This window comes from Pungitius pungitius, chromosome 11, assembly GCF_949316345.1.
Source record: "Pungitius pungitius chromosome 11, fPunPun2.1, whole genome shotgun sequence".
NCBI classification, from domain to species: Eukaryota; Metazoa; Chordata; class Actinopteri; order Perciformes; family Gasterosteidae; genus Pungitius; species Pungitius pungitius.
The window spans coordinates 20,059,850-20,078,768 of NC_084910.1; the positions used below are offsets into that span (position 1 = coordinate 20,059,850).

General features: G+C 44.9%; 1 protein-coding gene across 2 annotated transcripts; it reads left to right on the plus strand.

The window, feature by feature from the left end:
• The first annotated feature begins 14,850 nt into the window (after window positions 1-14,850).
• Window positions 14,851-17,917, plus strand: LOC119197616 (C-X-C chemokine receptor type 3-like). Of its 2 annotated transcripts, none has more exons than XM_037454083.2 (3): window positions 14,851-15,252; window positions 16,007-16,357; window positions 16,533-17,917. In XM_037454083.2, exons 2-3 carry the CDS (start codon window positions 16,007-16,009, stop codon window positions 17,286-17,288), a joined length of 1,107 nt encoding a protein of 368 aa, XP_037309980.2. In that variant the 5' UTR covers window positions 14,851-15,252; the 3' UTR covers window positions 17,289-17,917. The 2 variants fall into 2 exon arrangements, with proteins under 2 accessions (XP_037309980.2, XP_037309979.2); XM_037454082.2 differs by having other exon boundaries at window positions 14,854-15,252; window positions 16,004-16,357.
• Window positions 17,918-18,919: the final 1,002 nt, after the last annotated feature.

An 18,919-nucleotide genomic window follows, 5' to 3' on the forward strand; every position in this document is an offset into this window, starting at 1 on the left:
CAGTCTGACTGGTTGACTGAGTCTCGTTATGTGCTGTGTTCACAGGGTCAAAGGTCATCATGAACAGAATCCTCCTCAGGATGCAGGATCAAAACCAGTATCTGTGGAACCATCCTTTCACCATGTAAAGAGTTGCTATGACAACAGGCTGGATGCTGTTTGGACATTGTGAAGAGTTTCTATTGAATAAAAACATTCACTAAGACAACAGAGTCTGAACTGAGAGTGTTTTTATTTTTTACTCCACTTTGATGATCAGGTTGAACCTGTTGGGACGGAACAACTTAGACGTTTCAGTCTCAAGCTGCGTGCAAAACTATTTACCTTCATAACAACCTGCAGCCTCCTCACAAAGGACACGTAGTTACATGGAGTATTCTACTTCCTCATCACATGGCACCTAGAACACTCTGACTCATATATCTGCTGTGCAAAGGATTGTGGGGAAGAATAGTCATAAAGAAGGCTGCTTGAGTACAGTAAAATTAATACATTTTACTAATAAATTCATCTTTAATTGATCACTATTTCTCCCTCAATTCTGTTAAGACCATCGCCCCCTGCTGGTCAACCTAAGCTTGGTTCCAGATTACAAGAAAACTGGTCTCATTGTTATTATCTTATTACTGTATCTACTCAAAAGGTGATGGTGGCCTTTTAATGTAAAACTGTCTGATTAATAAAAGAGGTGAAAGGCCTCTAGAGTTTGATATCAGCATGAAAGTAGAGGACTTCTACTGTGATTAACTTGATGTCAATGAATCAAAGTACAAGTCATATAAAAATGTTAAAACCTGTAATTCTCTTCCACACCAGCCCTCTCTGGCAACTCAGTCAATGACCTTGTAGATTAGATTAGATTAAACTTTATTGTCATTACACATGTACAAGTACAGAGCAACAAAATGCAGTTTGACCAGAAGTGTAACAGAAAGTATTATGAATTACAATAAACAGATTAAAAATAAATAAAGCGCTATACAGAGGGTGGCTTATGGCCTGACATGGTACTATTTGGTAATAAATTAGGAAAAACAGACTGATAAAATTAACATTAAAAAATTCAGAGATATAAACAGAAACTATCCAGGGTTTTTAAGCTGGTGCAAATAGTCAGTGCATATTGACTTGAGAGTGCAAACAAATTGTATAATTCAGTGTTTAAGAGCAGCGAGTGTGCGACCACAAAACACTTTGATTAAACTATATCTTTAACTATATTATTAGCTCAATTATTACCTGTATTATCAACTACATTCCATTAAACAGCGAACCAATGAGTATCGCTGTGTATATGGATGAATGGTGCTAACACAACCCATCAGGATTAGTTATTTATATCCATTAATGAACTTTTCTCCTCATGTTACCATGGTAACCGCTGGCACATAGCTTACAAACGTTCCATTGCGTTGACTCTTACCGTGGAAATCTAAGTACTTCCGTTTTAGCGGCTACGCTTCGTATTTTCGTTTTATGGGAAAAAACACAAAAGGGATTAACGAAGGAAAAAGTTGTCAGTGGTCCGTGTACCTTTTACCGTAAAAAACAGAAAACCAAAACACTCGTTTCTCGTTTTTCGTTTCTAATCCAAAACGGTAAAACGGAAGTCGGCGGCCGTTTTCTCGTTTTTCGTTTAGAACCAAAAAAGGAGAACAAATGACAACTTTTCACCCCGTTTATCCCTTCTGTGGGTTTTTCCATAAAACGAAAATACGAAGCGTAGCCGCTAAACCGGAAATACGTAGATTTTCACAGTAAGAATCAACCCAATGTTTGTATGCTAGAAACCCGTCTGCGGTGCCAGCGGTTACCACGGTAACATTATGAGAAAAGGTAATACATTGATAAAAAAAATATATATAATAATGGTCCTACCGGATGTGTTAGCAGCAGTAGTTTACTACATGCACATTTGCTGCTCTTACAGCAAATGTGCATGTAGTAAACACTATGTAGTTACACTGTGATGTCCTTGATAAAGCAGCAACCAGGAGTCCCTGTCACACCCGGGAGGAAGATAGGAAGCAGGCGCAGGGTTCTCAGGTAGGAAAGGAGATCTTTATTTATGCAGCGAAGGTCCTCCAGACAGAGTCTAAAGCGGGCTATGAAATTATCCTAGGTCACACTTCTTCCGATAAAATAAACCAGGAAGAAGTGTGGCTATAAAACTATCAAAAAACAAAATCACTCCGCTCTAGGAGGAAAACAAAAAAGCTTTTAAATTTATCAAAATAACCAACGCACTCTATTGACGGAGGCAACGTCTCAAAAACAAAATCACTCCTTATAGAGGAAAACAAAAAACTTTTAATCTTATCAAAATAACAAACGCACTCTTTTAGACGGAGGCAACGTCCCAAAAACAAAATCACTCCTTCCGGAGGAAAAACAAAGAACTATGAAAGATTAATGTTGCATCTAACCTAGGAATACAAAACTTTAGCAAAACCAAAAACAACCTGCGTGGAGGTGAAGGCACTGGGCCGATCGAAGATCCTGAATAACAACAAAAAGGAACCTGTGACGTGGCAGAACGAGGTAGAACACATGGGTAATGACGAACACACTGGCACAGGACAAAGGGAGACGCAGACTATTAATACACATGGAGGGGAATGGGGAACAGGTGGACACAATCAGGAATCAGGGAAGACAATCAGACTGGTGACACATGAGGAAGGGTAAGTGACCTGAAACGAGAGGAGTTATTATTTCAAAATAAAACCGTAAATGACAAGACAAAACAACAGACAATTTCACCGCGGTGTGACAGTCCCATGGTAACTGGTGGACAGAATCTGTGCACGGGACAACAAGTAACCCTGTACTCCATAAATCTGGCCTTAATAGAAGAGTGGCAAGAAAACGGTTACGTATGTAACCTTCGTTCCCTGAAGGGAACGAGACGCTGCGTAAAGACGCTGTGGGAACGCCCCTGCGTGATCGCGTCATGAATCACGTGTGAAATCTAACCAATGGCGAGCTGGTACGTCATAGGCCCGGACAGCCAAAGGTGTGGGCTGGCCGGCCGATTCATAAGCAAGTGTAGCGTCCTGTCTTCAAATAAACAGTCGCTGAGAGGCTAAGTAATGGGTGTAGCGGATTGTGACGCGCTGTACCAAAGAAAAAGTCCGCTTCGATCCAATGATGCGTTTTGTAGGTTTATTGAAATATTGGTCCAACACAATCCGGAATGCAGTAACGTGCTCAAAGTAAAAGAAAAATCATTGACGTAGCAAACAACAACGTAGCAGCAGCAGACACCAGCGGTTAAATAGCGTTCAATAAGTGTTCCACACTCGGTCCACAAGCGGTCCACAAGCGTCAATAGCGTAGCAACAAGCAGTCAGCAAGCGGTAGTGTTGTTACCTCCGACTCTCTTGCTTCGGAGCTTGTGTCGAAATATGAAGCAGTGCAAGGCGAAGCAAATGTATCGGTGCTTGGTTCGTTCGCTGCTGATCACGTGATCAGTGACGTTCGAAGCTTAGTTCCGGCGCAGAGTCACGTGACCGCTTCAATTTGATTCAAATGGGTGCGAAACAGGATTCAGGCTTGTCTGTCTGATACAGTCAAAGTCAGTGTTGTTGTTAATAGCAAAGAGCAAATTTACAATGGAACCTTTTGGCAAAGAGCTTGCCCCGAGATGTGGGAGCCCTTCAGTTTGATTTCCTCTAACAAGGTTGGCAATAGGCAGGCCAAGTCTGTCACTTGTCTTGTGTAATTATGAATTAATTATGGATATTATATCTCAATAAAAATAATTTCATGCCCCATCCCATGTGTCCACAAGCACCTCAATATCCTGTCATAACAAACCTGTACAATCACTGCCCCTTCCTCTGTAAATCACTTCCCACATTCCAGATAAGTCTCTATGACTGCCATGAACTGCACATGCAGTAGGAAGCACTTGCTGGCAGAGGTGGGACAAAGTCATTATTATGCAAGTCACAAGTAAGTCTCAAGTCGTTGCCCTCAAGTCCCGAGTCAAGTCGAGTCAAAGATGAGGCAAGTCCCAAGTCGAGTCAAAAGTCAAAGCCAACAAGTCTCAAGTTGAGTCCAAAGTCTTACCATTTTAGTTTCGAGTCATTTCAAGTCCTCTTACTATAGTGGGGACTGGGAACCCTGGGTGATGGTGCGCTGCCTCACAGACCTAGACTACGAAGGGAAGGGTAATGGTGGATCGACTGTGACTGTGTTATAGTACTTTAAAACGGACGTTGACATAATGTTGGCGAGGATTTCCGTCAGAGTCTGAATCCGGGTTCGAAAATCCCGATTTTTGTAAGCATGAACGAGCTGTCTCGTTGATGCGGTAAAATGGACTGCAGTGATTGGATGTCGTGCAGGCAGCGCTCTCTGCATACAGGTGGCGCACATTTTTTTGACAGATGCAGATAAACGGAGCGGCGCGGCCGTGTGAAAATGTTTTCCCCCAGTTTTCATGGGAAGTAGCAAGTCTTCTCGAGTCAAAAGGCTCGAGTCCAAGTGAAGCCACAAGTCATCGATGTTAAAGTCCAAGTCGAGTTGCAAGTCTTTGTACGTTTTGTCGAGTCGAGTCTGAAGTCATCAAATTCATGACTCGAGTCTGACTCGAGTCCTAGTCACATGACTCGAGTCCACACCTCTGCTTGCTGGTATTTTAAACTATATTACTTACATATATATATATATATATGTAAGTAATATCTTCTATTAATTATTTTGCTTGTATGATCACAAACATACATGCACAAAGGTGCAGAAAGACACATAGATAAGTGTTTGTTCTACTTCTTCCCAATGTACAAAGAATTGAAAAACACAAACAAGGACACAATTCAAACCTGAAAAACAATAGTTGTATTCATATAGGACTCCATGTATGTATTAGATGATTTATTGGTTCAACTTTTCATAATTATGTTCAACCAACAGAGAGTCGGCCAAAATACTCTGGTAGGCTATTTGAAACATGCACTACAAGTTGTCATCAGCAGAGGTCATCATAGAGTTTGCGATGCATTGAATGAATGAACCTTTTTCCGATACAATTGGCTGGAAAGCTTCACTGGTTCAAAAAGCTTCACTTTGCCATCACTAGCAAGCGGTCAACAAGCGTTAGCGATAGCGGCCAATAGCGGTCCACAAACGATCAACAAGCAATAGCGGTCAACAAAAATACGGCGTCCCCGTCACTCACCCTCTCTCTTTCCACGCCGCTATTTCCGTCTGTGCCTGCTATTATAATCCGTCCCTAGGTCACCGCCCCCAATCACGGTGAAATGCAATCAACAAACCCAACCAAATACAACAACCCAAGTGTCCCAAATACAAACCATCAAACCATCATATCAACCATCATTCCACATTAGACAGAACATATACAACAATCACCCTCGTGGCTCTGTTAGGAATTTAAGTTGAATTGCACCCCTAGCGATGAGAAGTATGTTACATGTATCAATGTTTAGGATAAAATTGTAGTTTGTGTAATGTTAGATAGAAGATATTACATTTGTATGTTAAATGAAGTGAATGTATTGTAGTCAATAACAATTTAAAGTCATATAATTTCAATATAAATCATATAAATACTGTACACATTAACATCCTGTCATGATGTAATGTTTAAAACCTGGGGACGGAAGCTAATCGCCGTCTTAAGGATTTCTCCTATGTTTCTTCGAAGAAAGTTTTTCGTAGGAGTTTTTGTTCCTGTCAGGTATTAGTTAAGCAATTGGATGCAAGACAGCCGAATAAGGCAATGTGTTGCACCAGATAAACTGTGATAAACCATTAAGTACTGTGATCTTATATGTTGTGTTGTAATTGAAGTGTACTAGTTATAAGATGAAGACAAACTATGTATACAATGTTATATTCACTGTTTGAGGCATAAAGCCGAGATGTGTTTAAATAGGATGCAATGAACTGTGAGGGAGAGATGAGACAGAGAGGGGATCCAGAGACACGTGGCAGTTCACACCTAGGTGTGAAAAGGCTGGACCAGGACGAGATACGTTGAAGGAGCCAATGACATTCAGATGCACCCCGAGGACAACACCCCCCCCCTGGACCTTTAAATCATCGAACCGAACAAAGAGGATTCAGATACTCCCTGCAGCCTGATGAGTCGCTTTTGACTTGGCCGGGGAGATCTCTATTTCGCGAAATATATCACTATTCACATTGTTTTTCACTTTGTAATCGTAGGCCTTACTCTTTGTTTAGTTATTAAATACTTTTTGATTCTTAAAACCCGAGCTAGTTGACTTTTGATTCACCGTATCCTGCCTGGACGAGAACAAAGGAAAGCTGGTCTCCCCTTCGGCCTTCAGAACCCAACAGCTCCTACAGCAAGTGTGACGGGACCTTAGGCAGTGTTGGGAAAGTTGACTTTCTATATGAACTAGTTCAAAGTTCAGTTCACACATTTTAAAATGAACTAGTTCAGTTCATAGTTCAAACTTCAAAAATTGAACTAAGTTCACAGTTCCAAAAAATGAACTAGTTCAGTTCTTTTTTTCCATATGTTGCTGCAAGTTATTATTTTTCAAAATTATTGCCACAGCCCAGAACCACAGACAGCAATTATTTTATCAGTTTTAACACTGAAGCTATGCATCAGATTTCATCATCATATCCAATTTTGAATCCTTATCCAACCAGGGTTTACATTAGCATTGAGGGGATTGCTGCTTTAATGTTGCTGTCCATTCACTCCACACTAGCAGCAGCTGCAGCGTTCACCCCTACAGTACATTGGTCTTTTTTAAATGAGGAATAAAAACACGACAGTTATCATTAAGGTGCAAATGTTTGCAAAGAAAGGTCAGATTCCTCCCATCCTCTCCGACCTTGTCAGTATGTGCTGTCCTCGCTAAAAGTTTCTTGTTTTTATAGCTATACAGCCAGCTTAACATATATTCTCCAGCACCTCATTCTCCAATGAACAGACGGGTTGTTGTGCTTGGCAGGATTTAATGCAGGAAAATAGTATTTGTAAAACTGAAAAGAGCACAATACAAAAAGTAAGTGCGTGGAAAGTACAAATCACATCGGTCACAAACTAAAGATTGTTAGTGTAAACCAGAACTAACAAGCACTGTGTGTTTGGTTTATGTTAGCGCCAAAACGTGGTCACCATGTGATAACAGACTCATATGTAATTTACAGGAAATCATCATCATGACTATGTAAGGATAACTTAACAAATATTGACCTAAACATCTTAATATAACTATAAATGATTGTCAACTTACAGATGAAGCCGGTTTGTGGACTTTAAGGCATAGGATTGTGAAGATGGTAAGCTGAGATGCTAACACTGAGGGCACGATCACTTCCTGAATCAAACTTCTGTATGTCACATCCTGTATGTCACTTCCTGTTATTTTAGTCGCTAGCTATCCGCATTCAACATCAACATTCGCCACTAGGTGTCAGTATAGAACATACACACAACAATATAGTGGTTCCAATACACTCCCCGCTTGGCATATTAAGAAATATGCCACTATGAGCAACTTCTTCCAGAGTTTTTACCCCGGCCGGAAAGTCGAATGATGATCTTTTTCAGACTCCACGTCTTTTTGGGAGAGAAGCAGGACCACTTCAGATATGGGCCTGGAGAATACCTTGGTCACCTGATTTCTTGTGACTTTGACTTCTACCTTCCTTACTAGTCCATCTTTACTGGGAACGGCATTCACAACAACTCCCATTGGCCACTGACTTCTTTTCATCTGACTGTCATTCATCAGAACTATGTCTCCTTCTTTGAGATTGGGCTTCTGTGCTTGCCTCACCATCACATGGTGAATCCATTTTTAGCTCTTTAAATGCTCCAACAAAATTGGTTCCACAGTCTGACCGAAGCTGTTTCGCATATCCTCTGATGGAGAAGAACCTTCTGAGAGCGTTTATGAAACTCGAGGAGGTCATTGTTTCAATCACTTCAATGTGAATGGCTCGTGTTGACATGCATGTAAATAAAACTGCCCACCTTTTGTCCCTGGCTTGACCAGCCCGGGTGCGACGTGTAATTACTTCCCAAGGCCCAAAAACGTCAAGGCCCACATAGGAAAATGGGGGGGTCAACTTGGAGACGTTCAACAGGTAGCTCAGACATTTGTTGCTGTTCCACTCTTCCTCGCAGTTTTTTGCATGTGACACACATGTGAATACAGCTGCTGATAAGACGTTTTCCTCCTACTATCCACAGACCGCTGGCACGGATTGCACCTTCAGTGAAGTGTCTTCCTTGGTGTTTCACGCGTTCATGATAGTGGCGTACGAGCAGAGTTGCGATGTGGTTACGGCTTGGGATAATGATGGGATGTGCTTCAGATTTTTCAAGCTGTGCCTGATCGACACGTCCACCTATTCTCAGAAGCCCGTCATCGTCAACAACTGGCCGAAGTCTGTAGAGGGGACTCGTTTTAGAGAGGTCAGAGTTCGACTTAATGCATTTCAACTCTTCTGCATAGCTTTCTTGTTGCACACACTTTATGATGACATGTTCTGCTTTGGTAATGTCAGCAACTGCCAACCCCTTCTTGCACATGTGCCATCCGGCACAGCCGTGAGTGTTTGATGGGAGAGAGAAGCATTGAGCTATGTGACAGAGGCGAGCTACTGCTTTGGTGAGTGAGCTCCACATGGAAAAATGCTCAAACCTTTTCGAACCCAGTTTGTCTTCCTTCACTTTTGTGGCAAGGGATGTAATGCTAGATCGAATCTCAACATCAGAATCTGGTTCCACAAGGACGTATGTTATCTTTTCTTCTGTGTCAGCCACTGAACCTTTCCCGGTCAAGAAAGCTGGACCAGTCAGCCATGTGGTGTCTCTGAGTTTGGCTGCTGTAACAGAACGGGACCCATGATCCGCTGGATTTGACTCAGAAGGAACATAACTCCACTGCTCTGGCCGTGATGACTGTCGAATACGCTGCACACGATTACTTACATAGACATAGAATCTTCTTCTCTCGTTATGTATGTATCCTAGCACAACTCTGCTGTCTGTGTAGAATTGGATTGTATCTACTTTCAGGTCCATCTCTTTGATGACTAGTTCTGCAACCTCAACAGCTAATACAGCTGCACATAACTCTAACCTGGGTATTGTCAGTTCAGGCTGGGGAGCTAGTTTGGACTTACCAAAGACGAAGCCGACTTCACTGTGACCATGTTCATTTGTAACCTTCAGGTAAGCCACTGCTGATATTGCTTTCACAGAGGCATCTGAAAAGACGCACAGTTCTGTTTTCTGCGCTTTGGAAATTGAGAAAGACGCATATGTGCGTGGGATATGTACCTCATTCAGTGTAGAAAGTGATTCCTGCCATTTTCTCCAAACTTCTGATTTGTCCTCAGGGAGACATGTGTCCCATTCTGTGTCTTGAGTCGAAAGCTCTCTGAGTATCAGTCTGCCTTCAATGGTGACGGGAGCCAAAAAACCCAGTGGATCAAACAGACTGTTCACTGTTGACAGCACCCCTCGACGTGTGAACGGTTTTTTACCTTCGGGAACATGGAAAGTGAAAGTGTCCGACATTATATTCCAGCTGACTCCCAGGCTCCGTTGAACAGGCAAGTCGTCGGTGGAAAGGTCGAGGTCTTTGATATCCTTTGCTCTTTCTTCTGCTGGAAATGCATTCATGACCTCTGTTCGATTTGAGGCGATCTTGTGCAGCATGATGTTTGACTCAGCCAACATTCTTTGTGTGCGACGTACGACTTCGATGGCCTCAGCTTCAGTTGAAAATGATTTAAGACCGTCGTCGACATAAAAATCTCTCTCAACAAAGTGTCTCGCATCACTGCCGTAGCATTCCTCTTGGTGCTTTGCCGCTCGCCACAGAGCAAAGATCGCCACTGCCGGTGATGGGCTGTTCCCAAAAACATGAACTCGCATTCGGTACTCGACCACGTCCTGGTTGAGATCCTTTTCCCTGAACCACAAGAACCGTAGAAAGTCCCTGCAATCTTCACGCACTGAAAAACAGTAAAACATTTGTCGTATGTCTGCTGTTACTGCAACAGGTTCTCTTCTGAATCTGAGAAGCACTCCAATGAGGCTATTGTTAAGGTCTGGTCCAGAAAGCAACACACCATTCAGTGAGATTCCATCACACTGTGCACTGGAATCAAATACCACACGAATCTGGTCAGGTTTTTGAGGGTGGTACACTCCAAAGGTAGGGAGGTACCAGCATTCTACCCCTTCTTTGAGTGGTGGTGCAAGCTCTGCATGCTTATTGTCAAGCATTTTCTGCATGAATTCAGTGAAATGTTCTTTCATTCCAGGTTTCTTCTGCAGCGTCCGTCGCAGTGACATCAGACGGCCGTGAGCATAGTCTCTGTTGTTAGGGAGACGTCTTCGTGGCTGACGGAAAGGGAGCGGAGCGACCCAGCTGTTTGTGTCGTCCTGTGACAACTCTCGTTCCATGATCTGTATAAAGGCTAGATCCTCGATGGAATGAGCTAGCAAGTTGTCATTCTCCGTTGTACAGAACACTGCTTTCCCGAGGCTATACAGCTCTGGTATTATCGAGGTACTTGGCGTGGGTTTGTGAAGGAGTGGGTTCTTGCCATTGTTTTCAATACGATAGATTTCTTTCACTCGTATCTGATTCTCACATGGAGTAAAGCAAGTTGGTCTTCCATTTTCGAGGATGGAAGTCTTCATGGTACTGACTGTGTTAGCCTTGTGGGCACCTCCAAGGCATACGTCCCCTATTATGACCCACCCGAGGTCTAGCTTTTGTGCATAAGGTGCATCGTGAGGGCCATTGTGCTGTTTACGAACTTTATGGGCCCTTACAATGTCTCTACCCAGAAGTAGTAAAATAGCAGCGTCCGGATCAAGAGCAGGGATTTCGGTCGCGATCTGTCTCAGGTGGTGGTGGTGGTACGCAGCTTCTGGCGTTGGGATTTCTGCCCTATTATTTGGAATTTCATTACACTCGGTTAGTGTAGGTAGTGCCATGTTCATTTTTCCATCTATAGATTCTACGGTAAATCCACAGGCTTTTCTGCCAGCTGTTTCCACCATCCCTGCACAGGTTTTGAGTGTGTATGACACTGCTTCTCCCCTGATGTTGAACATTTCATAAAACTCAGATCTAGCTAAGGACGCATTACTTTGGTCGTCTAAAATGGCATACATTTTTCTCTTTAGGTTACGGTGACCACTGGGATACACATTCACAATGCAGATCTTTGAGCAGGATTTGCCTTTAAAGTCCTTACCGCAAACCTCGGTACATCGTGATGTGACATCTGGCTGCATTGTCTCCTCACACTCCCCGCCGTTCTCTGAGGGACGGAAGAAACATGGCTGGGACTGAGGAGGAGGGCCGGGGTGAAGAGCAGAGAGATGTTTGTTGCTGTCACACTCTGTGCATTTTATGAGGTTTTCGCAGAACTTTGCCTGATGCGTTGTGGAAGCACAGCAACGAAAACATATATTGTTCTCTTTTAGGTATTTCTTCCTGTCATCTAAGATCATTCTCCTGAAACCTCTGCATTTCTTTAGTGCGTGGGGCTTGTTATGCAGGGGGCACAGTCTGTCGAGATCTTCTGTTTTGGTGGTTGCGTCCTGGGATGAGATGCTTGTCTTGTGTACAGAGACCGGTTTAATATGAGTCAACTTCTCATTCTTGTAAGAGGTTGGAACGAAAGTGGGGACGTTGAAACTCGGGTCGTTTCTGTCTTCGGCTTCTCTGCAGACAAACTCTCGGAAAAATGAGAAAGGAGGAAAGGCAACACAATGTTCTCTTTTGTACTTGCATCCCTGAGACAGCCACCTGTCTTGTAGATGGACAGGAAGCTTCTCCACAATAGGCTGCACTCCTCTTGTTGTGTCAAGGTAAGCTAGCCCTGGTAAGTATCCATCTCCTTTAGCCACATCCAACTCTACTAATAGGTCTGCCAGCTCCTGGAGTTTTTTATTGTCTCTGTTATGGATCTTGGGGAAGTTCTCTATTTTAGTAAAAAGAGCTCTCTCTATGACCTCTGGAGAGCCATACGTTTTGTTTAATCTCTCCCAAATTGTTTGAAGACCCAAAGAAGGTCGCCTGATGTTGACAGACCTGATCCTAAGCGCTTGCTCACTGGAATCCTTTCCCAGCCATTTTATCAGCAAAATCCATCTCTTCACTTGCTGACATCTCGAGGTTTTCAATTGTGTTGATGAAGGTCTCTCTCCAAGCTTGGTAGTGTTCAGGTAGGTCATCAAACCGTGTCAATCCTGAGGATACCAGCTGATTTTTAGCAAGAAATTTGGCAAGATCAGTTACTGTAGCATTATGACTTATGTTGTCTGAGGCGGGTGACTTTGAGGGGAGAGCATTATGCTGTTGATCATAATTCCTCCGCTGTAAGACTTCTGTGGGAGGCTCTTGTGTATCTCTTTGATGATACATCGATCTCCTATTGATGGTGAGTGACTGGGTCTGCTGGGGTGAGAGTAGTGCATGTAAGGGGTAGACTTCCTTATCCTCCGTTGGTGCCTGTGTGAAATGATGCAGGGCGTGATCGCCGACATAATCATGCGTTCTTTTAAGTGCACTTTCTTGAAGGGGCAAGGACTTTAGTTCTTTGTTATGCTCAGATCCATCCATATCTGCTGCTGCATTCTCCAGCACTACAGCTTCTGCGTGAGCAGCTTCCGCTTCTCGCTGTAAATTGATGTAGTCGATTCTGGCTTCCAGCTTAGCTCTTTCAATTTTTAGTTCACTCTCTTTTTCTGTGAAGGCCAACCTGGTTTTAGCTGCTTCTGCTTTAGCTCGGGCTCTTGCTGCGTCTAAGCTGACTCTAGAGCTTGTCGATGAGCGTGAAGAGCGTGATTTTACAGAGCCATGGTGTGAGGAGGCTGTACCTGTTTTGACACCATCTTGTGAGTAGTTTGCTGTCCATTCATCTGGAGCATCTACTGGCTTGGCTGTAGTCTCCATGGTGATGAGGTACGGAGTAGCTTGTCTATCTTGAAATCCTCTTGAAAGTCCCACGGTGGGCGGCTTCATCTTTTTACTGTGCTGTCCTCGCTAAAAGTTTCTTGTTTTTATAGCTATACAGCCAGCTTAACATATATTCTCCAGCACCTCATTCTCCAATGAACAGACGGGGTGTTGTGCTTGGCAGGATTTAATGCAGGAAAATAGTATTTGTAAAACTGAAAAGAGCACAATACAAAAAGTAAGTGCGTGGAAAGTACAAATCACATCGGTCACAAACTAAAGATTGTTAGTGTAAACCAGAACTAACAAGCACTGTGTGTTTGGTTTATGTTAGCGCCAAAACGTGGTCACCATGTGATAACAGACTCATATGTAATTTACAGGAAATCATCATCATGACTATGTACGGATAACTTAACAAATATTGACCTAAACATCTTAATATAACTATAAATGATTGTCAACTTACAGATGAAGCCGGTTTGTGGACTTTAAGGCATAGGATTGTGAAGATGGTAAGCTGAGATGCTAACACTGAGGGCACGATCACTTCCTGAATCACACTTCTGTATGTCACATCCTGTATGTCACTTCCTGTTATTTTAGTCGCTAGCTATCCGCATTCAACATCAACATTCGCCACTAGGTGTCAGTATAGAACATACACACAACAATATAGTGGTTCCAATACACAGTAACTTCATAAAACTCATTTAAATTATTATACGCCGCCTCTTTGCTACACGCAGCTGTCGCCTCCATGCATTTTTTTTTTGATGGCGCTGGAAACTCTTCCTTGAAATAGGAATTTAATGTTTTACAATAATTTTCTCTTGGAAATAAAATGTCTCTGTGCAATCGAGAAGCTTCCCTTAAATCTGGCTTTGAGATAGAACTAACATGGGCGCAATCAGTGATAATTTAAGGCTTAGTTTTTTCAAAATAGTAATAAATCTGACGACAATTAAACTAAAGTAATATTCTTTGGAACACAGTCCAACATTAGATCTTCTCATCCTTTCACCTCTTTGGCTTAAAAAAAATAAATAAAAGCAGGTAGTCTGTTGCAATGATTTCCAACCCATTTCTAGCCTGACGGTGGTATCTGTCCAACATTATTTCTTATCATCTGGGCCTTTTCACCTCTTGGGCCTAACCGTTCAATTATGCATGGAAGTGTAATAAACAAACCAGAATTAATGAACCAGACCTCTCTAGTCTAACCCTGACCATAACTGTCATTATTTATTGCTTAATAAACAATACATGTTCCCTCTTTCATGACATAAATGTAACACGATGAATAAGGTGAAGATGAATCAACAATGGTTGCAAAAAAACCCTAAAAATCACATGAAATAAACAGCATCAAATACACCTGTAATAACCTAGATCAGGGGTGTCAAACTCATTTAAGGTTCGAGGTTCGGGCCAGATACTGTTCGACCGTACGCACGCACTCCGGTGGCGGACCGCACTGGACGTGCAGCCAGACACCTGTGGCGGAGTTTGACATAAGTGACCTAGATAAATCTATGGTTTAAAGAGCAGGGAGTGTAGTCAACTACTGCTGTCATTGCAGACAGTTGCGTGGATTTTACTGTGGAAATCTACGTACTTCCGGTTTAGCGGCTACGCTTCGTATTTTCGTTTTATGGAAAAACCCACAAAAGATATTAACGGAGTTAAAAGTTGTCAGTTGGTCTCCTTTTTTTGGTTCTAAACGAAAAACGAGAAAACGGCCGCCGACTTTCCTTTTACCGAATGTAAAACGAAAAACGAGAAACGAGTGTTTTCGTTTTCTGGTTTTTACGGTAAAAGGAACGATCAAAAGGTACACGGACCGATCATTCGCGTGTTCATGTTTCCATCCTTCTGTTTGGAAACACCTCCACCTGGCGGTAAGCAGCTGCCTGTGCGGCACTTTGTGTGATTCTTTGTTGTTCAGCAATGATGTGATTCTCAGAAGCATCAAAGACACGAAGCCGACGGGCGGATGTCTGGCCTTCAGAATAAAGCACCTTAACCCCACGATAACGACATAGGTAGTAGGTACCGTGCCATGTCTTATCAACTAATGTGGAAATAGAAATGAACTCAAAGGCACCGCCCACTTTTCAACATTTTATTGTGATTCTATCAGCTGAGACTGAACGGTTTTCCAACGTGCGTTTTATTTTGAAAAACAATCGAGCGCCTCGGGTTTCCATCAGGAAAGTCTGTCAAGAGTTCGCACTGTGCGCGACGAAGAAGAGCCATTCGATCAACCGGAACCGTCCAGCGAGGACGCACCGACGAGCACGTAAGTCCCCCGCGGGGTCGTGACGGGGCCCGCGGCCGTGTGCTTCCGCGTCGCAAAGCAGACCGTCCGCTCGCGCTCCTCGTTGCACCTGGGCGCCGTTGACTCGCGCAGCGCGTGTGGTGGTTCCCGCGCGCATCTCTGGGTTTCGGCGTGAACTCAGAGAAACATCTGGTTCGTCTTCCTGTTGGATTTGAATGTCTGGTGCAGCAGCTGCTAGGCCTCCTTTGACTTAAAGCCGGGGACCCCTGTGGAGACTCTGTCCTTCTTTAACTGGTTTCCACCCGCGAACCGCGCAACGCGAGGTTCATCCTTAAAGTGCGCGATCATTCCTGTCGTGACAAGCAGCTATAAGTTACGCGTGCACGAGATAGTTGATGCATGACGTCAGCTGAAGACCAAAAAAGCTCATACCAGAAGCTGTGGCTTCTACAGTATTGACATAGTGACGACCGCGCTGCTTTATTTGCGTGACATGGCAGTTTGTTGTGTGAGTGCGTGCGTGTGAGTGAGTGCGTGCGTGCACATGACCGGGCGAAACTGGGCTTTCCAAGCAAACTCCACTATTGCATCATAGTTATTTCCCATCATATGAGCCGGGCTGATTCCTTCTTAAAGAGCCTCAGCTGGACTTCTTAAGGACCCAACCGTCGCACACGCGCACACGTGCACGCGCACAGAGGACTGCCTGAGCTCGCGTCCGTCCTCTTGAGGCTCTGGAGCATTTCAGATTTCTCTCTTGTCGCCTCCACAGCAGATGAGCATGGAGGTGGATCTTGATGGATTGTTTCGGCCGAACTACACCTTTGACGACGACGAAGACTATCAGTACGAAGGGGACCCCGAGCCGGGGGCCGGCGGGGCAGCGCACGCCCCGGTTCTGTACTCCCTGGGGCTGGTCCTCGGGCTTGTCGGGAACGGCCTGCTGCTCGCCCTTCTGGCCAAGAAGAGGCGATCCTGGAGCACCACGGACACCTTCGTCCTCCACCTGAGCGCGGCGGACGTCCTGCTGCTGGTGACGCTGCCCCTGTGGGCGGCGCAGGCGGCTCAGCGCGGCGGGTGGAGCTTCGGGGATTTTCTCTGCAAGATCAGTGGCGCCGCTTTTAACGTAAGTAGCGGGTGGGCTGATGACAGGGGTCATCGTACCGGACGCTTGTATTGATCACGATCATGTGCTCCCCAGATTTATGGGAAATGATGAGAGAAGAGGAAATGAAAGCTGGGGCTTCCCTCTTACATCAGATCACAGCTCAAGTTTTCCTCTTCTTTCTCTTTTTTGGCAGGTGAACTTCTACTTTGGAATCTTTCTGCTGGCTTGCATCAGTCTGGATCTCTACTTCTCCATCGTCCGGGGGAGCCGGCTTTTCTCCCAGAAGAGGCCCAGGTTGGGTCACATCACCTGCTGGTCCATCTGGCTCGCCTGCCTGTTCCTCGCCAGCCCCGACTATGTCTTCCTGGCGGTGAAGAAGGATCCGGCCCAGGGCAGAGCCCTCTGCGTTCACAGGTACTCGCGGCCACTGACGGATTGGCAGCTGGCGTCGCGCGTCCTCCGCCACGCGCTGGGCTTCCTGCTGCCCGCCGCCGCCCTGGCCCTCTGCTGGTCGCGCGTCCTGCCGCGGCCGCAGAGGCGGCGGGCCGTCGCCGTCTTCCTGCCCCTGGTAGCGGCCTTCTGCCTCTGCTGGGTGCCGTACAACGTGGCGCTCATCGTGGACACCGCCAGGAGCCGCGCGAAGGAGCCCGGCGAGCACGCCGCGTCCCTGGAAACGGCGCTGGGGGTCACCTCGGCTTTGGGCTGCGCGCACGCCTGCCTCAGGCCCCTGCTCTACTTCGGCCTGTGCGGAAACGTCAGGAAGCGGACTGTGGCCATGTTGAGGTGCGCCGGCGAGGAGTGCGAGGGCTCGCTGTGGGAGCTGGGTGGGGCCGAGGGGGCCGAGGGGGCCCCGCGTGAGGGGAACCCCGGAGGGGAAGCGCTCAAACCGCTGACTAGTAAAGACCAGCAGGTGCAGGTGCAGGTGCAGGTGCAGGCAACTCCGTGCTGATCCATGGGCAACGTTTCCCTCCAGTGACTCTGAAACAGGCTCCGCCCCCCCGAGGGGCCGTCAGCGTGGCGCCGTGTCATGGGCTCAGGGGATGGAGGACCTCGTGATGAGAGGTTGGGAAATAGATTATTTTTTTAAGTGACTCTTAGATGTTGCACTTTAACCCGAGTGTCCATTACAAGTTGTTGTGACATACATTGTTATTTTTTATTTTGAAATCACTGTTTCACAATTTTAGCTTGTTAACCTTTTTTTTATTCAATTTTTATATTTGTGTTGTTATTATTATTATTATTACTTTTTATAGACGTTTAAGAAATGTGTCAATGACCGTTTTTAAGCTGTAAACCATAATGAAGCCTGAAAGAGCCCAGTTGGTTGATTGGAGTGTTGCAAAGGCTGATTATGTGGTGTTTGATTCGTCCATGTTGTGCACAAGCTGAAGACATGTGGCGTGTTGAGAGGTACATTTGTTGGATAATGAAGTCTTGGTTGCAGCAGGTGCATCAGGCAATAGAGCAGTTTTTCTACCAAGTGACAGAATGTGTGTTTTTTGTGTATTTAGTCAGCGCTTTTGCTGCGTGAAATAAACACCAAGCGAGAAGAATTAAAAAAAATCTCCTGTCATTTGCTTTAAGAAAATGAACTGTGTGTGTGTGTGTGTGTGTGTGTCACTGCAGTGTTGGGAGGGAATTTCCTATTCGCCACAGCTTTCGTTTTCCCTCCTTTGTTGCAACACGCGTGTGTGCCTGTGGACACAAACAGGTGGTGATGTCATCAATCATGTGATGGAGGAGGGGGGGGGGGAAGACGGCCTTTACATATCTCTGTTGTAAAGACTTGTCTGTTTGGGTAGGCGTGGTGGAATGGAAAAAGGATCTGAAGGATCCGATCTTATCTGAAGGATTGCGGCGCTACTTCGTGGTTTCAAACACACCAAAATGACGTGAAATAACCGACTTTCACAACCGAATGTGCTTTTTGAAACTCGGCGTGAAATAAGTTTATAGAAGATAATAAAACAACGTCTGTCCCCTCAGGGCCCTGTTCCTCTTTAACTGTGAGAAATGCTGCTTTTATCTGTGACAGCAGCAACCCGTCTGATTATAAAGTGTTGCATCAGATTGAAGAGTCATTTCCTGTGTAGCTGCCTGTGAACTTCTTATCACTTTAATGAACAACCAACCTGTTATCAGTACAAACATACTTTGTTTGTACTGATAACATAAAAAGGGAGTCGAGTCGGCCTGAAAACAGAAGGCTTTGAATCGTCTTGGTAGAAACATTCCAGAAAGAGCTGGAGGTGGAGCTGTGAACCCGGACGGACCACCGACCCGCTCTGCTCACTGCTATCGCTCAGCTGGTTCAAGGCTTAAGGGAAACTCTCTCTGCAGCTTTGGGGGCCACCGGTCTGCTGCTGTGAAACGTCTGCTCCTCCATCTGAATCAGATGTGACGTGAGACACATGATCTCTGAGCGCTCTCTGCTTGTCGGAAACATCTTCTCCAGGATGAGTGGCGGCTGTTTGTGACTTTAGTTTCCTGTCAGAGATGTTTTTCTCTGAATCGCCGACTCGAAAGCTTGCACACTCATTCATGTCATTTCTGTAATCTTGATCATATTTAGCACCA

Coding starts and splice junctions, on each gene's coding strand:
- LOC119197616 (XM_037454083.2), top strand. CDS start 16,007: ATGAGCATGGAGGTGGATCTTGATGGATTGTTTCGGCCGAACTACACC. Junction 16,358..16,532: donor TCAGTGGCGCCGCTTTTAAC/GTAAGTAGCGGG, acceptor CTTTTTTGGCAG/GTGAACTTCTACTTTGGAAT.